Source organism: Ziziphus jujuba, chromosome 1 (assembly GCF_031755915.1).
Source record: "Ziziphus jujuba cultivar Dongzao chromosome 1, ASM3175591v1".
NCBI lineage: Eukaryota > Viridiplantae > Streptophyta > Magnoliopsida > Rosales > Rhamnaceae > Ziziphus > Ziziphus jujuba.
In genome coordinates this window covers 5,870,441-5,895,980 of record NC_083379.1, presented here as the reverse complement: position 1 = coordinate 5,895,980, position 25,540 = coordinate 5,870,441, and the positions used below count along the sequence as shown (strand labels likewise).

Genomic DNA, 25,540 nt, shown 5'->3' with positions numbered 1-25,540 from the left:
AATAGAGCAGCAAAAGAGAATACCCGGCTAGCGACCAAAAAACATTAGAGAAACAAGCATTTGGCAAACAAGCGACCAGGTTCAGCCCAACAATGATTGAAGAGTCCAAGCCCGTAGGCCCAATCACAGTCGTCATCTTCAAGACGTCTACTTGCTTTCTTTTAACAACTCTCCATACAGAGAAATTTTCCCCCAAAAAAAAAAAAAAAAAAAAAAAAAAAAAGTCTACATACAGAGAAAATAGGAGCATAAATTTATAAAAACAAAGATTAGTATTACACATTTTGCACTTAATGTACATTAAATGTGGTTCTCTGCCCCGAAAATTAAAGGGCAAGTACTGAAAGCAAAAAAAAAAAAAAAAAAAAAAAAATGGAGAATTGGGAATTATTGACAAAGTGTGGCTTTACACATAAGAATAAGATATTAGTGAGACTACACAAACAAGATAACTGTGCTACTATCATGGAAAAAAAAAAAAAAAAAAAAAAAAAAAAAACCTCTTTCTATATGCTGCTGCGAGAAGATCGAGATGAGCCACTGCGGCTGCTTGGATTGGAACGATCTTTCCTCAACATAGCTTCTATATTTTGAAAGCATTTCAATGGTCTAACCTGTATATGTTTATATGGATCCAAAAAGAACAGTTTAATTCAGCTATCTAATGCAACTATAATATCACAAAGGTGTCTAAAATTAAACACAGCAATCAAGAAAAGAGGACCAAAATGCAACAAACTGACAACAACATCTTCTGGAAAAGCATTTATTCTACGAAGCTAGCCATATGACGTCCCAACTTAGTAAAAGCAGCTAAATTAGGCTTTAAAATCCATCTGCGACACAGTAAATTTACAAATTTTCTATAGGTAAAATCTTCAGACTGTCCAATTCCAGGAATCCTAGTGTTTTCTAAAACATTTTCCAAAACAAAAGTGCTAAAACCCCCAACTTAGGTTCTCAAAATTTGGATTACATAGTAATTTGTTACTTTTCAATTTGTCAGCATCTTGTCTCCCCCCTTTTCTACAAGGACCACATTTATTCTTCAACTAAAGTTCTACCACGTCACTTGATAAACAAAATTTTCAAAGGACAATATTTAATACGAAAAACTTTTGTTACTTTGCAGTAGGATGTCATCATCAAAATATATAAAAATTCTCAGTTTAAAAAATGTAAAGGGAGAGACTGTCATGAATTGTAGAGAGAGAGTAGGCACCTTCCAACGCCTCTTATGACTGAGACTGTTGTGGATGATCTCCAGCTTTGTTATTATCTGCCTAAATGTTGGTCTCTTGGCTGGGTTCTCATTCCAGCACTCCTCAATCAAACTGTATACAGAAATAAGCAAGCAGATCAGATATATAACTTTTAGTAACCAGCTGTGATTATCAGCTTTAAAACTCATTTGCTTCAAAAGCTCAGTCTTACAGGAACAAAAACATTTGATAATTTAATTGCAAGTCATAATCACAAATGAGTAGCAGTAATTTGCAGTCTCAAGAGAGCACCAAATGTTGTAACAAATTTAATCATCGTCCATTCTTGATTTTCCAATTTAAAACTAAGAAATTGAGAATATTCGAATTACTGAATTTATTAACAATCAATGAACAGATAGAATTCCAAAAACACATAGCACTTACTCTCTTAGCCCATGCGTATAGCGCTTAGCTGGAGCTCTAAAAGGTGGGCGATCTCTTGCAGCGTATGCTTTAGGAACTTCAGTTTCTTGCTTAGTACAAAAGGGTGGATAGCCTTCAATCATCTATAATCCAGCATTTACAAGTACACACTAGTCAAGCCTTAATTAGGACCAAGGACATTCAACCATAATTGTGAGCGGGAAAATTTACATTAATAATTTATGATTAAATGAACATATAATGAAAACAAGTTTCCAATGGAATGAGTTCCAGTATAATCCAAAACACTTCAAAATATCATTATAGAGAATGGAGATAAAAACCAATATCAAGGAAGCAAGAACTCATAACCACATGCTTCTTGGGCTAAGGAATTGTCTTCCATAGCCATGTTATATCAATGAATCACTTTTTAAAAGAAAGAAAGCATTAATGTTTCTTTAGACATAAATGGCCTCGGCATTATTGAAAAAAGTTCTCCATAAAACCAACTGTCAACAACAAGGTTAAATTGCACGTAACCCACCCATGAAAAATACTGATATCATGTTCTTCTATAAGCAACAGAAATCAGGAAAAGAAAATGAGTTGTATAGCAGGTGTATGCACAAGTGTGGAAGGATCAATCCATACGAATAATTTTAACCTAAGATCAAAGGATAAACATTTTTACCTCTTGCAGAATCAAAGCAAATGAGAATACATCCACTTTTGTGTCATATTCTTCATGTTTAAAAACCTCCGGGGCAACATATCGGCCTGCCAGTGACATTTGAGTCATTAGAGTTACAATTATTGATAAGGTGGTACACCATTTTCAGATGGCACAGAAATGTTTGCAAACAATGGGAAAAAATTTCTCATAATATGTGATATATAAATGGCATTCTAAAATATCAGTGTAGATTAGCATATATGAAAAGAAGTAGCACTCACAAGAAGTTTCTAGACAATTCAGAGGCTTATCTTCTTTAACCGTCAACAACTTGCTAACTCCAAAGTCTGCAACTTTTAGGTGCCCAGAATCGTCCCGCAATATATTTCTGTTATCGTACTCGTAAGTAACATTGGAAAAGAAGCGGACCATTTCAGAGTTCAGACAATTATGGTTGTGAACGTACTTTCTGAATGCTAATAATGACTCATGCCAACAAACAAAATTTTATAAAGAATCAACGACAAAAGAAAACTTACGGAGGCTCGAGATCACGGTGAATTATTGGAACCGGCTTATTCTCATGCAAATAACTCATTCCCCTGCCAAAATATCCACAAGGATGCAGTGAGATGAAAACATCCAAGCAACATCAAGTACGCTTTTTCTCACAACAATAATCAGGAAACAACATAAATGTAAAACATCTATTAGCAACAAATATTTGATTATTGAACAGTTTCTCCTTTTTAGTTCTGTTTTATGAAGCTGGATTGATAATTTGAACAATTTCTCCATTTTTGTTCTTTTTAAGACGCTGGATTATCTTCTTTCAGGCTTTCAGTTTTAATAATCAAAATTTGGCAGTAATATTTAGGCAGTAAATCTGCTTTCATCTAATAGCTTATAGTTTAAGATTCATGTCATAACTTGTGGAAAATAAAATGTCTTACAAACCTCGCCCTATATCTATTACTACTCAGTTTAATGCACAAGCTGCATTTCAAAGGTTGATACAGCTACACTACTGTACTTCTTAGGAAGAGTACTTAATTTTTATTTTTATTTTTGCCCATTTCCTCTTAGCCATTAGGATTTCTAAATTTCCATTGTAGCTCCTAAAAAGTCAATTTGCATGCCATATGCAAAACAAAATGAAATAGAAGATAAATAAATAAAGTAATATGAACAAGACTACTCCAGGATTAATGATGTAAAACAGTAAATTTCTTAGGACCTTATAGTAAGACAAGAATTTTCTAGCAGAATACTGACAAGAAGATATATTCAAGTCAGCTATTGATAAGAGTCAGAGTTAGTCTGGCGAAGTGGGAGGCGCATTTCTTTCTGTTTGTCTCGATGACATTTTTCTGTTTCCTAAACTTCCAGTAAATCAGGATGATAAGTAGCCGCTCACTTTAACATCCTAAAATCTATAAACCCTGTCTTTTATAGAGAACTATATCGACAGAAATTATATCAATCCAATCTTCAAACAGCAAATGCATAAAAGATTGTTATTGCTATGGAATTTGATAAAGTAATCAACTGATCATGTCCAATTCAAAAGAGCAACAGACCTTGCAATATCAAGTGCAAATCTGACAGCAGTTGTTGGTTTTAAAGCCCCTTTTCTTTTCAAGAATACACGAAGATCACCCTGCACCATTTATAGACAAAATAGGTCTGTGAATATGAATATAATTCATCAATCTTTATTACATGTTTTCCAAGCCTTAAACCATCTCCAAGTTTATCTCCAGTCAACATTCAAGGAGGAATACCAATATGGCAGAGTTATTATCAGTGTACAATAAGTATTATTTTCATTAAGAAACATAAATTCCAATTTGCCTCTATCCTTTACATGATGAAATAAAAGAATTAATATGTGTGTGTTCTGAATCAAGCACGTGACATAATAAGCAAAGATATAGAATTCCTTTTAAATTCCAAAATTTAAAAAATACAAGAAAGCAGCCATACAATGAGCATAACTATCTGGAGTCTACTAGCATCAACAAAAACCAATGACCAATACCAAGTACCAATATAAAATAACGAGGATAACCCATGCCTATAGGTAATTAAAAAACTAAAATATTCTCCTCATCACAGTTACCAAGTCCAATAACTCCTATAACCAGATAATTGTATAGAAGAATTATTAATGTGTTTGTTACAATGAAGAATAAATTACAGAAAAGTAATTTTTTTTTTCCTAGAAATATAGACACATAAGCACGCAACAAACAGTATTGCAAACTCAAATAAAAAAACACTTACAAATAATACAAAGCACCAGATACAATTAAAAGGGTGTAAAAAGTCCAAAAGCCCGTTGAAAACATGTTACATATTGTTGGGTTAATTTTCTATGCTTCTACTTTGATTTTCCTTCTTTTTTTTTTTTTTTGACAATATATGCTACACTAGCAAATCAAGGATGGTAAAAAAACCTTGGGCAAATATTCAGTCACAATCATCATTGGACTACTTTGAGTCACAGCACCAAGAAATTGGACTACATTTGGATGCCGTATCTTCTGAAGCAATGCAAGTTCATCTCTAAATGCCTTCCTGCACCAGAAATAACAGTGTTTAAGATCATAAGAATAAAAGGGGGAAATATATAGCAGTCAGAAAGGTATGATAAGAAATAGAATGTATAAGCATTCAAAGTTTATGAACAACGCACACTTTATCCTCATCAACAAGCACTTCATCCCCTAGCTTTTTGACAGCAACTTCTGTTCCACGCCATGATGCTATGCGGAAGGTCCCCTGAAGTAATTAACAAGAAAATTAATAAAGTACGAAATTATTCTTCACAAGCTAAAGTAGTTGCAACCTAACTTTAAAAATAAATAAATAAATAAAAAATTTAAAAAAAAAAAATGAAAAACACTTTTAGTTAAGTCAACTGGAAAGTCTCCGCAATCCGCCCACAGGTATGGAGTGGAGGGTGGGTAACCTAAAGGGTTCAACACCAATTGGGTGCTTTGAATAGATTTACCAGGAAGCTTAACTTAGACACTCTAATTCATTGTTCTAAAACTAAACCAGCATAGTACTATTTGCATAATCAAGACTACATCAATTATTCATCTCAACAATATAGATACATGGCTATCACGTAAAAAGAGCATCTTCATTTTTCCAATATCTCTGATCCTACCATCAATTCTTGACAAACGGTAAGTCTTACCTTATCAATTTCAACGCTGTTGGTGAAATCAAGTTCTTTTGGATCAATTTCATATTCGGGGACTTCACGGGCATGTCTGACGTGCATAGGCGCCGGCTGGGTAACAGTAAAATTCCATAGTATATCAGAAAAAATTATATCTCTATATAGGAATGATATTGATAATAAATCCCGAAAATGGTCTTAAATTCAATGACAGTTGAACTGGAATCGCACCACATGCTTAGCGCCATGTTTCTCCAAAAGCTTGATCACGTCTTGGTTTTTATAGTATATAGCATCTGCAAGAGGCTGTCCAATTAAGAAACGACATCGCATTACATTATTACTTATTATCACTCAAAATCAAACACAACAACAAGCTCTGTGACCTAGCAGTAGAATTCAATCATTCATAGAAAGAGAGCAAAGAAGAGAAGGATTAAGACATTCTTACAGTGCTTCCCCAGCGGTCCTTAGGATCAACCTCAGCACCACGCTGCAGCAGCAACGCAACGACGTCGGTCAAGCCCTGGCACGCAGCGATATGCAGAGCCGTCCGATTATCGATGTCGCGGAAATTGACGTCGATGCCGGAATCCAAGAGCTCGCGTATGCCGTCAAGGTCAGCTTCGTTGGCCAAGTACATCAGCCGCACCCCGGGATTCACCTCCCCGCCGGAGTCCACCTCCGGCTTGTTGCGGCGGTCCGAGCCCCGGGCCGGTGCCAGAGACGACTGCTTCCCCAGTGCGAAACGCAACGGCGTCGTTCTCATCTCCATTCACACAAAATTCTAAAGCTTACCGGCCGAACTTGTTTACTTCTATGCTCTCGCTGATTTTTCTCAATTGGATCTGGAAGATTTTTTTTTTCTTTCTTTTTTTGTTAGTTTCTTTTGGGAGGAAAATAAAATATCTACTTGAAGAAAAAGGTTTTAGTAGATGTTCGGTGCCAGTTGAAGATTTTGGCTTGAATAGTAACCAAAAAATGTGGGGATGTTGTGGGTTCCACCGCCCAACTGTAAGCGCGTCGACGAAAATTTCATCGTTAACGCCAATTTGGGCGTATGGTAAGAGGGATTTGACTAATGTGAACCGATGTGTTAACGGCGTGCCAAATTCAGATGTAGTAATCATGTAAGGTCGGTAATGGTGTGGGCTGTGGTGGTAATCTTAAACTTTTGACGCCATCACAACCGTGTGTTTTGGATGTGGTCTGGATTTAGCAGAACTCTTGCTGTCGATGATGATGCGGAGTATATTACTTTCTCTTTTGTAGATACTTTTTCCCTTTAAACGTGACTTATTTGTGGGACCTAGCTGCTTCAAAAATTGAACATGATTGTATCAGCGTTCAATGAAAGGGCATGTAGACTTGAAACATGGAACAAACGGCGCCGTGGCCAAAAATATGTATTTATTTTATTATTACATTTTATTAATTTGCGATAATATCTTTCTTTCTTTCTTTTTCTTTTTCTTGTTTGTTTTCTTGGCCACGTCAAATAAATAAATTATGATGGCTACTTTACATGTTATCACCACGTGAAAATTGGTTGATACAATGACTCTTGCTAACTAAGAAAAGGAAAAATATAATAATAATTATAGTACAGTTGCCAATCAACTTTACCAATTACCGACAACTTAAATAAATATAATCCTATATGTAAAAAGAATCTTTATTTTATATATATATATATATATAAAAATCGTAGACCTTTAATTTTTTTTCACTAGACCTTTAATTTCGAAGCTCATAGGAAGATTGAAGTATAACCGCATACTTTTTAATATATATCAATAAAACAGAACAATAACAAAGTTTTTCATGAAGTCAAAAACAAAACAAATGGTCAAGAAAATAAGTTGATAACAACAAAATAAGATAATGCAATTTCGTATTCCATTGCAATTTGTCAAAGGATATACATAAAAATTGAGGGGTTGTGTTTCATCAATCGGAATTAACAAATTTTAAATGACTTGGAGCAAGTGGAGAGAAAACTCTGTATACATTAGTGCAGAAAAGTATTTTCTTGTTCTTTTCTGTTTTCCCATTTAAAAGACGAATCTATAGTAATGATGTTTAAATAATAAAATATGGTGGCTTTGTTATGTATAACAAGAAGGATGGTGTCATTGATGAGTAATAAAATAAATATTGAAATAGCAAGTGGATTAGATGGCGCAATTTTTTTTTTTGACTTGGCTCACACGGTTCACACTTTCCAGAGTTTCACAAGAATAAATCCAACTCACCTTAACATTGACATTAATCCAGCCGCTCTGAGAGATGTTATGAGGCTGCTGTTGTTGACAATTAATTAACATATGGTGAGTGTGTTTATGGATAAAATCACATGACTTGAATTGATTGAGTTGACATTTTGATTGTTTGCTTCTTTTATTTTATTTTATTTATTATTTTTTATTCTCTCCCTTTTTTCTTTTAATTGTTTGCTTGGGAATTAAGACTTAATTAACAGGGCTTTTGATATTATTTTGTTGCCTATAATATTCGTCCGCTTAGTAGTTTATAATATTATATTGTGGTGTTATAGCATATAAAAGCTTATGAAACATAGAAATAGAAATAGAAATGGAAATACTGGCATATAAATTTAATCTTCTGATAAGGGAATTTTATGTGACATGAAGATTAATGGAAATCAGATTGTAGATCTCCAAATTGGTATTTTCCTTTTAGATAGTAAAAGGACAATTACAAAACAATAATATCATCCATATCCATCTCAACAATTGAATGCGCTGAATAAAACAAAAAAATCAACATTTTGAACGTATGGCTCGCCATCATGGCGGCTAAAATTCATAAATCTTACATTTTACGGATTCACTAAAGAAGCAAAGATTAACAAAACTACAAAAGTAGGTAGTATACTTTAAAACCAAACACATGAATCAAACCAATTAAAAGAAAGCAAAAATTCAAATTTTCAATCTAGAACATTCATAATAAAAATTCCTCAATTAGAACAGTACATTGTAACTTGTTCCGTGTGGATGTGAGCTATGGTAGTTGGATTATATCTACATGTACTATTGATCTCAAGGTATTATAAAACATCACATTGAAGAACTGAATGTCATATCTCATATGAGGAATTCGTTCATGTATGGAAAAATCATCACAAGCTATTAGGCTATAAAATAAGCATTAGGAAAAAGAACAGAGCTAATTGGAGTCAAGAGTGCATTCGGTAATCTTCTCCCAAGATTTGAGGGTTTTATCTTCAGTGTCCGTTTTGTACAACGCAAGCCGAGTTACTTGAAAGCTCAAACCACTAATGCTTTCGTCAAGAATGTTAGCTTTTTCTTGAGCCTTTTTCTTCTCATCCTCACTTAAATCCCCATAAAGAAGGCTCAAATGGGGCATATATGCTGCACAAAGCAATAAATTTGTTGTCAAATGAGACGACCATGCTTTCTTTCTATCTATCTAAGATACACCCTTTTTTCAACCACCAAAAAAAAAAATGACACACACACAGAAAGAGAGAGAACAAAAGATGCAACCAAGTTGTTACAAGATTTTAAGTTCAAAACAATAATTCCTGAATATATGAAAATCCAATATATGGTATATAATTTCAAAACAATCCTCCTATACACAGTTCTACTTTCCTTGAAAAATTAACTTTTGCAAACTGGTTTTTGGAAAAGGAATACATCCTTCCCAAGCGTAAGAAACTATTTGATCACCAAAAATTTGATCTTATCACAGTAATCAAGTTGTAGGCATGCATATATATATATATATATATATATAATATTCATCCCAAGAGGCAAAATTATATTTTTATTATAAGATATATGTACTTTCAATCAGTGAAAAGGAAGAGATTAATGTATATAGAAAAATAAAATTAAATTAAAAAAAAAAAAAAGCCCAAATATAACTTACGAGTGGAGCTCTTGTAACCAAAATGTCCTGTGCAATGTGTACTAGTTTCCACTACCTGAGAAAAGAAATTATAGATTGTATTAACTTATATGTATTCCAGTTTCCAGTTCAACTATCAAAGACATTTTGTTTAGAAGGTCCATATTTCCCTAAATGTTTGTTCAAGACCATTCTTACCATATCATTTTGAGATTTAAAGCTTTATACAGTTGAAAAACAAAGCATTTTAAAGGTTTTCTTGAACAAGTAAAGGTAATTAGATTATTGAAATTAATATTTAGGAATATGATTAATATGACCAAAATTTGTTTATAAGGTTCATATTTACCAAAATGTTTAGAATTTTCCAAAACGTGAAAAAATTTTCAAAATGTTTGTCCTAAATTTAGGCAGATTTCCAACTTCGGAAAGAGTATAATCAGCGCAACAAATTCCCAAATGCCATGATGTTGGGAGCACAATTATGCATCAAAAGTCGCATGTTTAATGTGTGCTAAGCTAAAGTCTAAACTAAAAGGCAGCGTTGAAATTAAAAAAAAAATTAAAAAAAAATTAAAAAAAAAAAAAGAAGCAATCAAACATTTCCTCATTTTTTACCTTACCTTTCTCCAATCATTCTTAAAACTGATTATTGGAAGACAAAAACTACTCACTTGAACACAACCCCACCAAAGTCAAATTGCATATAGAGTACTGGGGATTTTCGTAACTGGTGGATCATAACTCAATGGTTTCTATACCTTCCCTATTCCTTTTATGACTGCTTTCTTTTTCCTATGAAACATCTAGAGCTTTGCAATCCTCAATCCATAGAAATCCTTGAATCATTTGGCATATGCCCATAAATCTATGAAATTGGAAATAAACTAGAAATGTGAATTAATTACTAAAAATAATATAACCTGAGGCGTGGGATGGATGAGAAGGTAAACACACTGATAAAAGAAAGTCCCGGTAGCCACACGTTCAACGGTAGCAGTATAGGCCTTGAGACCTTCACAAGCGGATCTGAACTTGGCGACTGCATCATCAGCCGTCAAACTGATGGCCCCAACGACCGTGATGTGGGGCTCGAATTGGGGCCCACCGAACTCGGCTCTTAGTCCCTCCATCAGCTTCTTCAGCCTGGCTGCAACATCATCGGGTGGGATCGCCCACACTGAATACACATTCTTCTCGCTCTGTGGGTCCGCGATAGTGGTTTCGGGGGTTGCCATGGCGATGGAGGAGAGGAAGAGAGAGGAAGAAACCCAGGAGCACAATGAAGATGGAATGTTGATATTAGGACGGTTTCAGAATGGTTTATAGAAGTGTGTTTGGGAAGAAGGAAAAGATTGAAGATTGGTGATGCGGTGGTTGATTGCAGATGGGGAATTTTTAGTTTTTATACGGAGAGTTTGTCTGTGGGAGTAGAATCCTGGGAATGGCGGACATGAGGGACACCTGGATAGGCTAGCAAAAGGAACGTGGCCCATTATTTTTATTTTTATTTATTTATTTACTTTTTTGGTATATCAATGGTAGGTTCTTGGAATCTTTACAAGAATAGCCCAAAAGTTTTATCTAAATGAGAAAATTATAAATGTGTGTGTGTGTGTGTGTGTGTGTGTGTGTGTGTGTGTGTGTCTCTCTCTCTCTCTCTCTCTCTATATATATATAAAGATGAAATACAAACAATATAATATTTTAACAAAATTTAAACTTCCTTTTGATACAATAAAAGTTATATAATATATATATATATATCTTTTTCGTTCACTAATTTGGAATCAAAATAGAAATAAATAAGGAGCACTAGTATGAATTAAGTGGGAGGAATCAAACTTGGGACAAAAGGAAGAAAGAGCAAAGAAAAGGAAGAAAAAAAAAATTATATATATATATATATCGAAATAAATGTGAATATAAAGGCATATAAACTAATAGAATCTTTATATATATATATATATATATATATATATATCAAAATAAATGTGAATATAAAGGCATATAAACTAATAGAATCTTTAACCATGAAGCTTTCCAAAACATTGTATAACTTATGAAAAATCTCCCTTTAAAAGAAAATTTCCTAGGTCTAATTACTTCATTACTAGGTTCTTAACTAGAATAAATCGGAGGAAGATTTTGCATCTTAATTAGTATATAATTAAATACAAATTAATTTTCATGAAATTTAAATTGTGTTTCACCTATAACTCTTACCTAGTGCAAATGCTACGATGATTGATATCGTACCGTAGTTTTGCATTCATAAACACATAGGATCCATATTTTATGGGTTCGCATGATTTTGAGTCAGCGAGTACTAGAAATTCTTTAGTGGTGATCAAAGAAACAGCATTAGAACTAATAGAATCAGTTCAGTACCTCCAAAAAAAAAAAAAAAAGAAAAAAAAAGTACAAATTTAATTCAAAACGAAATGAGGGAACACTATTATCTTAATTAATAATGGAAAGGGACAAACTATATATTATTCAATAATTAATTGATTAACTAAAACTATGAACTTTCAAATCATTAAGTAAAAAGTATAAATGTGTGTATATATATAAATATATATATATTTTTTTCAATGGATGCAAATTTATATCATGTTAAAGGATAGTGTAAAAAATTAACTTAAAAATAAACTTTACATTAAAAAAAAAAAAAGAAAAAGAAAAAAAAATTGACAAGTGGCAAGCGCATGCCTACTAAACTTACAGTGGCGTGCTCAATAATGTACAAAAATATAAATAAAGAGAAAACATTAAAAAAAAAAAAAAATTTCATTTGCAATAATATCTTTTTTACGCTTAGAAAAATTTCCCCATAATTCATCCTTTCTAGTCTAATATCTCAAACCAACAATTTTAAATGTAAATAACTAAATAACCAATTGAGCAATCAGGCTTTTGATTTGAGTGGAGTTGAAGTGGAATTTAAAATATGAATTGGGTGCATGCTATGATCAATTTCTAATTCCTGACTCTTGCAAGTTGCAAGTGGGATTAAACAACAAATTAATACAATTAGTTATAAACTCCATGAATTATCACTTATATTCACTTACAATCAAGTCTACGTGAAGGACTGCAGTGTTACACTTTCTAAACTCGTCTGTTTCTTTATCATCTCCATGATGGTCATGATTCAATTTACAAATTGCTGCAACTAATTGCTTTCGACATTGTTATTCCAACGGCATAGATTATGGATATCATGATACTCATTATCCGGATTTATAACTAATTGTGTTAATCATTTACTAGGAATTATATATATATATACATACATATATATATATATATATATTTTTTTTTTAACTTGAGAGAAGCAAACATTGGAAGCGGTTCTGCTTTTGTAATTCATGTTGTAAAAAGAAATGCAAGATATTAGAGAAAGCTGAATCAGGAGGACTTTCCACCTTAATATGCTTCTGCCGTTTCAAGTAAAACGTTGAACGGGGCAATGCGGTGGGAAATTAAAAATTATATAATTATATCCACAACCTACCTCCTCACCAGCAGTACATGCATATATACTTGATAACTTATTCTTTATATATATATATATATATATATATATATATATTTAAGCATAATTACAAAGCACCAGAAACCTTATACTAGAACAGAACACACAAAAAAAGCATAATAAATAATAACTAAAAATGCTAAGCATGCTTATATTCTTACATATACGAACAGTGGACAATTATAAAAAAGCAGAAGCAGAGATGTCGTATTAAGCCATTGAGTACGGTATTTCCATTGTTGATATATTGTGTTCAAGGAAAAGGTGCCCTGAGCTTCAATTCAGTTGGGTGAATGTCAATGGCAAAGCCCTTGCCATGCTGTTTCCAGTAGTCAGCCTGGGGGTTAATCCACTCTGGCTCATCAATCTCCACCCTCGACATCCTCAAAGCTTCGGTGGATATGTTGTACTTGTTGTCTCTTTTCTGCACCAGTTCTGGCTTCACCGTCCCCATGCTCACCCCCTGAGGTGACATCATCAGGGCTGGTGCACCCACTGGAAGCACATCACCTGATTCATTCATTCACACGCACCCACAATTATTACATATACATCATATTATTAACTTCTTCAATTCCATATGTATATATATGTATAATGTATGTATATATACCTCTGTCAATCTGCCATGTGCACCAGAATTTGCCATAGGATTTGGCCAGATTTTCGAGTTCTGGTCTGGCTACCATTTCTGGAATTCGAGGATTCACCCAGAGACCCGATTTGACCTGTGCACATATTCATTTGGTCCATAACAATTAAATTAATAGGAAGACCATCATATATACATTAATCTAGAATTAATTAATGAATAATCAAATTGTTAATTAAAAGGACCTCGTAAGCATGGGAATGCCAAAGCTTTTGCTCATCCGGAGGCAGAGCATCAAATATCCTATCAGATACAATGTACTCCACTCCTGCATATATACACACAAATTACTTTAAGCTCATCACCAATTCATCATCCATATAACATACATAAATATAAAGAAAACGATGGATCTCAAGAGAGAAGAGTGAAAAATAAAAATGTGAAATCTTGCCTAGAAGGCGGCCGGTGGAGTCGTCGGAGTCGTAAACGGCGCACTGAAGGAAGTCCTTGTTGAGACGGGTGACGTAGTGGTGGGTCTCGATCTGGCGGGACATGTCGTGGGCATAGATGGCGAAGGTACACACATGCTGGTTCATCTGCTTTATGGGCTTCAGGGACTGAACCATCGCTGCTCCTTCATCCAATATGTGCTGCCCCACCGTCATCGGCTCGCCGGGTGGTACTGGTGTGCCGCTAGCCGGCATCGGAGACGGATACTTGTCGCCGGAAGCCATATGATCTGAAACACAGAGACTATGCTTTGCTTGGCAGCGACTGCCTGTGTTGGGGCAAAGTATATATGAGCCTTTGAGAGTGGGCTGGGGGGAGTGCTTATAGAGAGAGGGAGAGAGAGAGAGAGAGAGAAAGAGAGAGAGAGCGCGGAGAGGCTTACGTGGATGGCTTTATGGGGCTGCACGTAGGCATGCAAGGAGAACTGACGTGGCTGACGATTATCCATTGTGGTAGCCAAATGGAGAAACTAGCTCATACACCCGGACTGCTCTAATTAGCCCAAAACCCGACCCAACATTGATAATAATGATTAATGAATAACTTTTGCTTAATTTTAAAGAATGAGCATATAAAGAGTTTTTACCAACAATAAGTTTTGTAGTTTTAACATTTTTGTGATTTTCTTCCTATATATATATATTTACAAATGAGTACTAATATCTTTTTTTAAGTTCGTAAATGATAATCAATTTAAAAGTGTATATGAAAAGATTCTCATTTCATGAATAAATACGAGATCTCACATTAATTGGAAAGAAAAACGAAGCATGCCTTATAAGAAAGTGTGGATATATTTCTCTTAAGATACGTTTTGATAAAACTATACGGACTGAATCCAAAAGAAACAATATCTCATACAGATTGTTTGGACTGTTACAATATAGGTATAGGTATAGTTAGAATAAAAATTTTATCCTATTTAATATATTAAGATTTTGAGAAAAATATGCAGCACTATATTGTATTGTTAATATTATAAATAGGTAGACATCTACTATCAGTTTTTTAATTTTTCTTTGGTAACCAAATATATTTGTGGACTCACAGAAAGTTATATAAGCCCATGGCTTATTGGGCTGAGGCTAATCCGTAATATGCCTCGGACTAACAATATAATAACCCACTTGATTGGCATCTAAAAACTAATATCTTTTATCCAAAAAAAAAAAAAAAAAGATAGTATTTGTATACATTCATTTTGCTAATCAAAATTATCGAATAGAAAAATATATATCTTTTCATTGAAAATCAACGTTTTGCAATGAGATTCGACACCAAGATAGAGATGGGCATTAATGTTATCTAAATGTCTATTATCCAATTTTATATATATATATATATATATATATATATTATATTTCTATAAAAACCAGTAGATATCAAATCTTTAACATAAACAAACTAATAACAGTTAATATAGTTTTCTGTATCTCTATTTTTATTTATTTATTTTTGTCAATGCCGTAATCCCTCTAGTTGTCTGGTAGTTTAATGTCCCTTTGCAAAAGTAACTCTAGTTGTCTAGTAGTTAAATGTCCCTTTGCAAAAGTGACATATACGTTTTAAGCGAAAATGAAACATATAATATATTAGGTACACATGAGGGTAACAACGTATGAACATGAGCATGACGATGTTACTTAAGAAGCAATTTATTTATTGGGTTCTAATAATTCTACACTTAAAGCAATCATGAGTTGTTATCTCAATGTATAACTAAAAATTAAAAATTAATAATATTAAATAACAGCCATATAGTATTTGTCATGTCAATTGAAAAAAAAAAAAATTGAAAATCCAAATCCTAAACTTTTCCTTTTTCTTTTTTCAATATCATTGACCGAGTTCAAGATAATACTTCATTAATTCTAACATAATTGATGCTCAAATATCATTTCTTTGATACAAACAGCAATCTAATTATATAACCAAGCTCTATATATACCATCAAATATCTGGCATAAAGAAAACAACTAATATATATATATATATATATATAGCTAAATCAAATCAAATTTGTAATATTCTTTCACTTCCCCACATAATTTATACTTCCCAATAACCTTTTTAACATTTTTCTTTTTCATTTTTTTCTGATTATCAGTATTCTCTCATCTCATGCGTCTTGTTGTTCTTCTCATCTGAGATATTGTGACTCTGAGGCCTATACTTGTACCTCGTAGCAACAAACAAATAGATGAAGAAATTGACCAAGCTCAATATTGAAAGCAACCAGTAGAAGAGATTCAAATGGTTCCTATTTATGTTGTTCCCTGCCAACCAACCTCCACTCCTTGTAGTTCCTTTAGTAGCAACATTCACAATCTTAACCAAAACTGTGCTGAAGAAATATCCAAGTGCCATGGAGCACCACAGGAAGCAAGTGGAAATGGCTTTAAGCCCTTTTGGTGCCTCGGAATAGAAAAACTCAAGCAATCCCACATAAGTAAACATGTCTGCAATCCCAAATATGAAGTACTGGAAAGACAGCCAGAATGTTGTTATTGGCAATGGTTGAACAACTGGTATTGCGTCGAGCATGTCTCTGTCTCTGGCCACTCCTTTTCTTTTCACTTCCAAGATTGCAGCAACTGCCATGGAGATGGAAGACAGAATCAGGCCGACTCCTATACGCTGCAAGTGGGTGATGCCGGTGGGAATGCCGGTGAATTTTCGAAGGAAGGGAACAAAGAAGCGATCGTAGAGCGGGATGAGGACGATCATGAAGAGGATAGGGATGATGGGGAGTGAAGCTGGTGGGATGTTGAAAGAGTTGGTGATCTTTGTGTCCATTGTAAGGCCTTGTTGGATTGAGAATGTTTGGAGCTGAGCCAGGCATAGAGTCATTATGATTGTGCAACAAAATATTGGAATTACACCAAGTATGATCTTGGCATTCTCCACTTGTGTAACCCTGCAAAGTTTCCATGGGTTTGGACACTGCTGATTTTGTGTCTCGAATTCAGAAGCTGATGTTTGTTGGATGGCTGCTTTGTCTAAGAACCTGAAGAGAAATGAAAAAACATTGAGTTTGAAAACTTCTTTTTGGCTCTTTTGAAGTTTGAGCACTAATTAAAGAACCTGAAAGTGTCCCTGTGAGGAAGAAACTCTGCTTCCACTGCAGCTTCCTTGTCCCCGTTAATCTCATAGAGGTCTTCAGGATTCTCAGGAAGCTTAAGCTTTCTGTTTCGAATGGCTGCAACGTACACCTGAAAATGAAATCGATTAGCAAAATTGTCCAGAATTTCTGTGTGTTTTGCTTCCGAATTATATTAGGCCAGCCAAGATATAAAATAGTATTTTAAGAAGTATCTATAAAGAATCTTCCTCTGTACATTCCCTAAATTATGCACTAACGAAAACAAAACTTAAAAATAGACCTTATCTTAAATTGGAAAAAATAGAAAAAAAAAAAAAAGAAAAGAAAAAGAAAAAAGCACTTAAGTTTTGACTAATAACCTGTAGAATTTCAATAATTGCAGTAGATCCTTGAACAACTTGTATCCTGTACATGGGCAATCCTGCTGCAAAAATTACTACACCCAAGAACATGGCTATGGTTGAGATCCCAAATCCCCAATCCCATCCTCTATTATCCTGTATCCACACAATCAGCGTTATACTAACAGCACCACCAACACACACTGCTAGTAAGAGCAAGTTGAAAAAGCTGGACATCTGCTTGGCCTCTTTTGGATCTTTCTCATCAAACTGATCAGCACCATGTGATGGCAAAGCTGCCTTCACTCCTGAAGCCCCTGCAGCCAACATGTATAGTGCAATAGAAAGAAGTGCGGCATTCCCACCGGAAAGTTTCTCGCAATGAGAAGTTGGATCGAAGACGTTGCAAATTGGCGGCTTAAGCTGGGGGTAGTGAGATTGTGCTGTTAGCAGTGCTAGTCCCTGGATGACAAGTTACAACATATGTATATATGAGAGTATTGATCAGTTCACATATATTGTCCTCCTATCATGAATTTTTTCCCTGAAGATGTATATGATGATGAAAATCAAGCAAGCTTATATACCGAAAACTCGAGAAATCCTGCAATGAGGACAGTATTGAATCTGCCAACAAAGGTATCTGCAAGAGTGGCCATGACAATGGAAAGAATATAACTAACACCCATATAGTTGGTGAGCTGGTTAGCTGCATCTGCTAATTCATAGTGCATCACCTCATTAAAATACGTGACCAAGTTCACCGCCAGTGCCAAAGTCGCCATGTTCTCAAATCCAAATGCAGCTGGAATAAAATTCAGTGCAAAAAAGATGGTCAGAAAAATCGAGCATTATCATGCTTTAATATTATTAATTTAGTAATCCATCCATGAGTTTTACTTAGAATGAGCAAAGAGGTTCTTGTTCCTCCATGTTTATTCTTGACAGCTGTTCTTCCTTTCCAATCTACCTTTCCTTCAATAAACTCAGGTTTGAACTCCTAAATGGTAAAATAAATCATAGTGAGCACGTTAAAAAAGGTAAAGAAACAAGAAGATTAATTAATGAAGGGAAAACAGCAGGAAATTACCATAGCTTCAAGGTTGATCTCCTTGGCCTCTGACGCTGCCATAAAGCATATATTTTGGTGAGATTGGTAGAGAGGGCTAAGATTGAGGTTTGCATATATAAGAGTTTAAAATGACGCATGAGGCCATAGTTACGACCAATATTATATCTCAACATGACCATGATACCCCTCGATTTTGTTGGGACCTCAGACCACTTTTTGGTTTGCCATGCCGACTTGGTGTCACGAAGATTCCATGAGGTAATTTCTTTAATATTTATTACAAATAGCTTCCTATATAATTTAACATTTTTTTATGTATCTTCTCTAATATTTTGCTACTATTATTGGTCTCTGATACTTTAGGCTGTAAGATACTATTTCCTTTTTCTGTTGTGTTCCAAAAATGACGTTTGGCTTTTGAATAAAGTAAAACGGAAACAGTATATATAAGCACAAGTTATATACGCTTATATGTATGTAGGATGATTCCATTGGTTGTAAGCAAAGAAATTATGGTTGGTGAAACGTACGTTTTCCTGATTGACATTAATATGCCTTTGCTTTTATTATTTATTATTAGCCTCCAAAGAAATACAGAAGATCACCATTATAGTTTTCAAAAACCTTCTAAATCATGCTTTTAAAACTCACAGAGATTTCATGTATAATAAATAAATTTTGACAAAGTTTCTCAAATTAATTTGTTTAATTAAGTGTCCAAGATATAATTGGGTTATATAGGCAATTAGTCTGTCAACTCGTTAAGGGTGTAAATCTATAAGAGTAGAAATTAAGTTTCATTCCCGTACAATTACACTCCTAAAAGAGAACAAAAAACACATGATAACGAAGATTTTAGGTATGTATATAAAAAAGGAAGTCGAACATGTAGTTAAAAAAATTTTAGTAGGTGGGCAACAGAAACAACAAAACAAGAAGAAAGCATCGATCACTACATCAACATGCTCCAAAGTCCAAACAAAGGCATCCAAACACTTGAACTATCATGGCTTTTGGAGAGGCTTTAATTCTTGGACATAAGGATTTGCCCTCTTTCTTTCAGTCACTAGCAATCACTTTTATAGGCTTGTATATTATCATTTTTTACTTTGCTACATTGTTTAGGGTGTAGATGTGCAGAAACGTTGAAAGTCACCCAACTATTTGTTAATTAGTTGCAAATGTCAATATGACATAGCCAATTATGGCAAAATATGCATTTTTTATTCCATTGTGGGTCCAACTAGAAAAGGACATGTGTTTTTATTTGGAGGAAATTAAAGTGAAAACAGTATGCTGACAGACACCTGAACAAGACATGTTAAAGGGATTCATATTGAGTTAAATAAGAAATCCAACTCTATAAACTGTTAAATGATATGATTTAGTCAGCAATCTGCCTGGTTTCTGCTTCAATTGTGTCTGTACTATTGCCAACCCCATGAGCTTGTTTGATAATACAAGCCGGCTAAGCTGTTTAAGCTGTTTGAATTATGCTTAACTGGTTCTATTTTTGTATGGTTTTTGAGGAGGGGGGACTTGGTCCACTTTTGCATCCGTGAATTCTTATGTTTCCGGCACCAAAAAGAAGAAAAGGAAAATTATTGCAGGTTGTCCTAGTTCTAAAATAGATGCAATCTATTCACGCCCAGTATTAGGCTGCAGTCCTATTTATCTTACTGAAAGTACTCACATGGTTCAAAAGCAAAGAACCTGCCCACAGGTTTTTTTTTTTCTTTGGTGAATACCACCCCACAGGTATGCGAATATTAAGAAAGCTCTTGAAAGAATTACTCTTTACATTAACCAAAACAAGTCTACTATTATTCAACACTGTTTCTTTGTTTTTTTGATAAACAAATTATCTAACCCAAATATTAGAAGGCAAACCTTCATATAAATAATGACGTGACTATCAAATGGATATGACTTACAAGCAAAAGAACAATGTACATAACAAAAGAACAGGGAATGCCTGTGCAAAGAATGCTTGACTATCAATTCCTAGTGGGAAAGCCTAAAATTACAAGCACAAAAAGGAGATCAGTAATTCAGCAAGGAGTACTTCACTCGTAGCATAATCTTTCCTTTGTCTACTCCAAGTTTAGCACCCGTGACTAACCAATGGCCTGGAATATCTTGTGGACCCTTTGACATTTCAGTTTTGTCTACAATTTTAGCTAGTTTTCCAGTTTGGCCTGAGCTATCTTCCTTTTTATCATCGGAGGTTTTGTTGTTTATGTATGAAGAAGAAGCACCATCGGGCCTTTGTGCAGAAGCAGGGGCAGATGGATTGTGATCCCAAACAGACCGCCTTATCGTACAGCCTGGTACTTTGGAGAAGAGGAGTTTGAGATGTAAAACATTTTTGGAACCAAAATCCCAAACACCAAGTTGAGCTCCTGTCACAATGTGAACACCAGAAAGGTCTCCTATACAAGTTTCTGTGTGCTCTATTGGTGCAGTGCTTACATGAGAAAAGTTCTTCCACTTTATAGGTTCAAACCAACGGCTATCTTGCTCCTCAGGACCTTGCCACTTGGGTGCACCTATGGCCATATGGGCATCCCAGTGGGGTTGAAGGATTTTAGGAAGAGATACAAGATGCTGCAAATGTATAGCTAGTCGGTTTTGCTTGATGCCTTCTAGGCTAAGTCTAAGCCCTGTAACTGGCTTCCGGCCTACTGTTACCTGTAAAAAGAGGGTGCGGTTTTAATAATGCAATTTATGGTTGAACTTGAACCAATAGATCAGTAAAAAGGGAGCCAACATATCAAACTCTTGCATCAGGAAAATTAGGAATAGCACAGTCTTGTGCAGATGTGTACTTTACGAGCTTTATTCTCTCTCATTTTCACAAGTATATACAAATAGGTATGAATAAAGGGAGAAGCCTATATCCAACATACAGATGTACATTTAAAGAAGGAGCATGAAGGGTATAGTTCTATTACGCTCCACACAAAGCATCTCAAGTCTCACATGCACGTTACCCAATAATTATATCACAAATCAGAAACCGAATCATTTTTCTGTTCCAGTCTTACTCTCTACTATTTCTGAGCTTTCTATTTACCATTCACGTTAAGTTTCCACTATAGTAATATGCACCTTGTCGCTTTTGCTCCTAGGCAAGTCTCCAGCTCAATTTGACAAAAAAGCATGAGCAGATGACATGTGACTTCCTTTCCTACCTCACTATTTCATAGTCTTATACATTAAGGGAATCATGAAAAATACCTGATCTGGGCTGATATAAAGCTTGGGACCCATCAAACTGAACTGAAGAGACGGACACACAGGCTCTTTTCTTTGCAAATTATTCTGCTCAGGGGCCCATATTCGTGCAATTTGAAAATCCAAGAAATATTGCAGATCTTCAATGGGTGGCTTGTCTGGTAAAAACAATAGCAATCAATTAATAAATGTTACTAAAATATCTGTTAAAAAAAACTATAAAATAACTGTGGCAAGGAACTCTTCCAAAATGTCATATGATGAGACAGCAGTTGATCATTTCTAATACTTAATAATGTTCTTCAACTTGTCAGAAGTACTAGAGGTTGGCGTCTCATGCATGCCAATATGAGAAATTAAAGAAAGACAACAAATGTGAGCCACTAAATATTATTTTTTATGAAACTTTTTGTGAAATAAATGGAACTTTAAGCTTATAAGATTTTTAACAAACACAATAGTACACGTTTTAATAGTGTGAATGGCATTTTCCCTAGTAGCTACAATCAGATTTAGTAAAATGCTTGGTAAAACATACTGTCAGATTTATAACATGGCATGTAGGAAAATTAATTCAAAATTTCAGCAAAATAACTTTTAGACTATATCTTACACTCCAAGTATAATTCAATTGCACGGGTCAAGTGCTTTATTCCAGGCACTCCTTCAAGCAAAGAAACAATGGGAGTAAATGTCATGTTAATCACATCCGGTGCTAATCGTACAGTCTCTGCCCACTTGGCAAGACTCTGCTCGAGATCATCACCACCTCGTCTCCTAAAAATAACTGTTACATCCTGAAGCAGGAAAATGAATTATTAGGGTGCTTCCACCAAAAAGTTCAATGGATGAACTTGACCAAGAAAACAGCAATTATGTCAAGGACGAAAACATTATTTCAAAAACTATTTGAAGATGATGATGATTCATGAGCTAAAAGGATTTTAGAAAGGAATAAAACAGTGAGAAAATCTCCTTACTAGATAAACCTTCTTGATTCTAGTAATTGAATGCAATGCACTATGATACTAACCTTGTCCTTGTATTTTAAGGGACCGGCACTTGACTGGCTTTTTGACTCCTGAAACCTATGATCAGCAATGTCTTTCACATAATTCTCAATGTCCAATGTTGACAAAGGAGATGAGTGGTGCTGCCTTATATAAACCACATCTCTTCCACCAATTGTTGCAGATGTAACAATATGAGTACCGAAATTCTCAATGAAACTGAAAAATGAAAAGGGGCAGAGAGGAAAGAGCAAAAGAAATTTTCTATTAATATCATGCTATTCATGATCACAGATATTCATTCGAAGATGATTGCAACTTGAACTAATTAAGTCTCTCACACATAAACATTATGCAGATCATGCTTTTCAGTACACCATTTTGTAATGATGACACTCTTAATTTGCATCAACATAATCATTGGATTCATTAATCAATATTTAAAGATATTGGCCTATCAACTTATTAATGTTAAATATCTAACTTAAAAAATTAGAGATAACCAAAATTAAAAATTTTCCAGAATTAAAGTCTCACGACTCACTACCATCCACGTGAATTAAAAATTGCTTACCTTGCCAAGGATGCAGGATCCCAAGAATAAGGAACAGCACGCTTGATTTCCTCATTCAAAACTAAATTTGGCTTTTCTAATGTAACTTTGTACATAGGAATCAGGTATCCAACCATGGCAAGGGATTTGGTGGCGGCTGCATCAACTTGCCAAGCACCGGTGAAATTGTACATGGCATTAAAGCTTCCAAGGGGAATGTCGCCTGATATGTCTGATTTCTTATTGAAGTATTCTGCCATCTGATATTTCAACCATCAAGGCCATAAGATCACCAGAAACAATAGTTTACCATGGTCATTGAAGTCATAACATACCTAGCATTAATATAAAGGTTCCATTTACTTAGCATGCTTCTGTAATAAGTCTATTTATCATTTCTGTATCATATAACCTCTCAATATGTACTTCCCCACCTCTCCTATGACTATGCCTACAATAACCTACCTATAAAAATTATAAAAAGTTTTGTAAACTAACAATGCTTGTAAAATTTTTGAGATCAACTGTTGAAGCACGTTATTTAGCATCTTGCATAAAACCTCATAAATATTTCCACAAAGACTAGTATGGAAACAGGGGTAAGGAAAATTAATTTACCAGTTCTAACTATATCTTCTAATGTTTACAAGATCTCATTGTGATTTTTGAAAATTCCAAAATAAAGTTTATCATTAATGATATAGATTTTTGTAACTCGATCTGCAAAATGGTTGTATCCAATTACTGAGGGGCTAACACAGTTTCACTTGAAGAATCTGGTACTCGTATCAAAGTAGTAACCAGATAGTGTGTCAAAGCATATCATTTAGGAGGACATATATATTAAACACGAAAAACCAAGATGTAGCAACCAAGAAGAAGAATGCCATAGGATTTTCCAACTACCAGAACATGTATAGAAAACAACGACAATCAAACGTAGCAGCGTCGAAAGACATCAACTTTCCATATTAAAAGTCCCTATAACAATATTCCTACACCGACCAACAAACTATCAATTAAAGAAATTCAAATAATCGCCGCAAACTACAGAAATATAAAGCAACAGCAAATGACTCGTATACCGAACACTTAATCATCGGAATCGGAAGAATTGAGACATACATACTAGAATTTATAATTACCAAAAAGACAAAATCCCACCATTGGAACCCGAATTTCTGAAATTTATCTTATTAGCTAAATCGCAACCAAGCCAGCAAGGAAATAAATAGCAACATGGATCCCATCAATCCAACAAACACCATCAAAGTTAGAAAATTTAACTACACCCAGATAAGTATTTAATCACTAAATAGAAAAACCCAGAAACAGAAAGTGAATCAAAACGTACCTCATGGAAGCTGCACACAGGAACTTTCTCAATATTACTCTCGACCCGAGAGAAGTCAATATCAACCGGAACATTGGGCACAACAACACCATCAGGGACAAAAAGATCCCTGCTTTGACCCTCATCAAGCTTCACAAGCCTGGACCCAGGAGCTCCCTTGCAATAGAGAAGCCGAATATCCGAGGTGACATCGAAGCCCCGACCTAGAGCTTGGATTGAGTTGCAAAGCGTGGTGGTCAAAGCATCAGAGGTTGAGGTTGATGTCGAGATCGAGCTTGCTTTCATTGGTGAAGGGATAGAGGAATAGTAGAATATGCTCAGAAGAAATGGTCCTCTGGTTGGCTGGCAAGTTCATTTCATTTTCTGGAAAAAAAAAAAAAAAATATATATATATATATATATATATATATATAGAATTTGGAAAACTGAAAAAATTGTTTTCGTTCAGGTCTATGTTGCTGGTTTGTGTTTTGTTTTGTTGTTGAATAGGTTTGTGGGGGTGGTGGCTTTGTGGGGGAGCTTGGACTTTGTAGTTGGTGGGCCTTTTTTTTTATTTTTATTTTTTGGGGGGGTTTAAGCTATTTCGTGCATGCTCTTCTTCATGTTCTAAAGGCAGCTTTTGACTGTAATAATGGCAATAAACGCGTTTTTATATACGTGTGTGTGTGTGTGTATAGGATAATAGAATAAGAGGTAGGATTCTTTGTTGACTAGTCTCCCTTAAGATCCATTTCCTACTTTACACAAACTTCCTCCAAAAAGTCCAACAACCCTTTTTGGACCAAGACGGTATTCCCTCAACATTTGTATTAATTTGCTAACCCATA

General features: G+C 34.6%; 5 protein-coding genes across 5 annotated transcripts; all 5 read right to left on the bottom strand.

The window, feature by feature from the left end:
• Positions 1 to 228: 228 nt before the first annotated feature.
• LOC107413171 (integrin-linked protein kinase 1) lies at positions 229 to 6,654 on the bottom strand. The gene is made up of 12 exons (XM_016021053.4): positions 5,949 to 6,654; positions 5,729 to 5,803; positions 5,513 to 5,608; positions 5,003 to 5,088; positions 4,764 to 4,884; positions 3,885 to 3,964; positions 2,844 to 2,906; positions 2,586 to 2,692; positions 2,323 to 2,408; positions 1,650 to 1,771; positions 1,223 to 1,334; positions 229 to 614 (listed from the first exon to the last, which is right to left on the bottom strand). Exons 1-12 carry the CDS (start codon positions 6,270 to 6,272, stop codon positions 507 to 509), a joined length of 1,380 nt encoding a protein of 459 aa, XP_015876539.3. The 5' UTR covers positions 6,273 to 6,654; the 3' UTR covers positions 229 to 506.
• Positions 6,655 to 8,441: 1,787 nt separating this feature from the next.
• Positions 8,442 to 10,871, bottom strand: LOC107412840 (cyclic phosphodiesterase). Its single transcript, XM_016020660.4, has 3 exons — positions 10,321 to 10,871; positions 9,419 to 9,473; positions 8,442 to 8,895 (listed from the first exon to the last, which is right to left on the bottom strand). Exons 1-3 carry the CDS (start codon positions 10,633 to 10,635, stop codon positions 8,690 to 8,692), a joined length of 576 nt encoding a protein of 191 aa, XP_015876146.1. The 5' UTR covers positions 10,636 to 10,871; the 3' UTR covers positions 8,442 to 8,689.
• Positions 10,872 to 12,943: 2,072 nt separating this feature from the next.
• Positions 12,944 to 14,336, bottom strand: LOC107412846 (oil body-associated protein 2C). The gene is made up of 4 exons (XM_016020673.4): positions 13,985 to 14,336; positions 13,776 to 13,858; positions 13,552 to 13,666; positions 12,944 to 13,448 (listed from the first exon to the last, which is right to left on the bottom strand). The coding sequence occupies exons 1-4, from the start codon at positions 14,265 to 14,267 to the stop codon at positions 13,192 to 13,194; spliced, it is 738 nt and encodes a 245-aa protein (XP_015876159.3). The 5' UTR covers positions 14,268 to 14,336; the 3' UTR covers positions 12,944 to 13,191.
• A 1,748-nt stretch (positions 14,337 to 16,084) lies between these two features.
• Positions 16,085 to 18,286, bottom strand: LOC107412779 (protein NRT1/ PTR FAMILY 4.6). The gene is made up of 4 exons (XM_060813869.1): positions 18,075 to 18,286; positions 17,506 to 17,949; positions 17,128 to 17,255; positions 16,085 to 17,050 (listed from the first exon to the last, which is right to left on the bottom strand). Exons 1-4 carry the CDS (start codon positions 18,270 to 18,272, stop codon positions 16,147 to 16,149), a joined length of 1,674 nt encoding a protein of 557 aa, XP_060669852.1. The 5' UTR covers positions 18,273 to 18,286; the 3' UTR covers positions 16,085 to 16,146.
• Positions 18,287 to 20,361: 2,075 nt separating this feature from the next.
• On the bottom strand, positions 20,362 to 25,282 carry LOC107413227 (MACPF domain-containing protein CAD1). Its single transcript, XM_016021124.4, has 6 exons — positions 24,714 to 25,282; positions 23,381 to 23,619; positions 22,830 to 23,025; positions 22,410 to 22,593; positions 21,800 to 21,954; positions 20,362 to 21,250 (listed from the first exon to the last, which is right to left on the bottom strand). Exons 1-6 carry the CDS (start codon positions 24,996 to 24,998, stop codon positions 20,603 to 20,605), a joined length of 1,707 nt encoding a protein of 568 aa, XP_015876610.2. The 5' UTR covers positions 24,999 to 25,282; the 3' UTR covers positions 20,362 to 20,602.
• Positions 25,283 to 25,540: the final 258 nt, after the last annotated feature.

Bases quoted from the DNA above. Each gene is read 5' to 3' on its own strand.
- LOC107413171 (XM_016021053.4), bottom strand. From the start codon at position 6,272: ATGGAGATGAGAACGACGCCGTTGCGTTTCGCACTGGGGAAGCAGTCG. The intron at 2,409-2,585 runs GTGAGTGCTACT...TGTCACTGGCAG, and splicing joins GAATTGTCTAGAAACTTCTT to GCCGATATGTTGCCCCGGAG. The intron at 1,772-2,322 runs GTAAAAATGTTT...GCTGGATTATAG, and splicing joins TTGCTTTGATTCTGCAAGAG to ATGATTGAAGGCTATCCACC.
- LOC107412840 (XM_016020660.4), bottom strand. From the start codon at position 10,635: ATGGCAACCCCCGAAACCACTATCGCGGACCCACAGAGCGAGAAGAAT. The intron at 9,474-10,320 runs GTTATATTATTT...TTCTTTTCTCAG, and splicing joins TCATCCATCCCACGCCTCAG to GTAGTGGAAACTAGTACACA. The intron at 8,896-9,418 runs GTAAGTTATATT...TGCTTTGTGCAG, and splicing joins TGGTTACAAGAGCTCCACTC to CATATATGCCCCATTTGAGC.
- LOC107412846 (XM_016020673.4), bottom strand. From the start codon at position 14,267: ATGGCTTCCGGCGACAAGTATCCGTCTCCGATGCCGGCTAGCGGCACA. The intron at 13,667-13,775 runs GTCCTTTTAATT...ATATGTGCACAG, and splicing joins GGCATTCCCATGCTTACGAG to GTCAAATCGGGTCTCTGGGT. The intron at 13,449-13,551 runs GTATATATACAT...TGAATGAATCAG, and splicing joins CACATGGCAGATTGACAGAG to GTGATGTGCTTCCAGTGGGT.
- LOC107412779 (XM_060813869.1), bottom strand. From the start codon at position 18,272: ATGGCGACTTTGGCACTGGCGGTGAACTTGGTCACGTATTTTAATGAG. The intron at 17,950-18,074 runs GTATATAAGCTT...CTTGTCATCCAG, and splicing joins CAGGATTTCTCGAGTTTTCG to GGACTAGCACTGCTAACAGC. The intron at 17,256-17,505 runs GTTATTAGTCAA...TTTCATTTTCAG, and splicing joins CAATTATTGAAATTCTACAG to GTGTACGTTGCAGCCATTCG.
- LOC107413227 (XM_016021124.4), bottom strand. From the start codon at position 24,998: ATGAAAGCAAGCTCGATCTCGACATCAACCTCAACCTCTGATGCTTTG. The intron at 21,955-22,409 runs GTAAGATATAGT...TGTTTTTACCAG, and splicing joins AATTGAATTATACTTGGAGT to ACAAGCCACCCATTGAAGAT. The intron at 21,251-21,799 runs GTATTTTTCATG...CTCTTTTTACAG, and splicing joins TTTATATCAGCCCAGATCAG to GTAACAGTAGGCCGGAAGCC.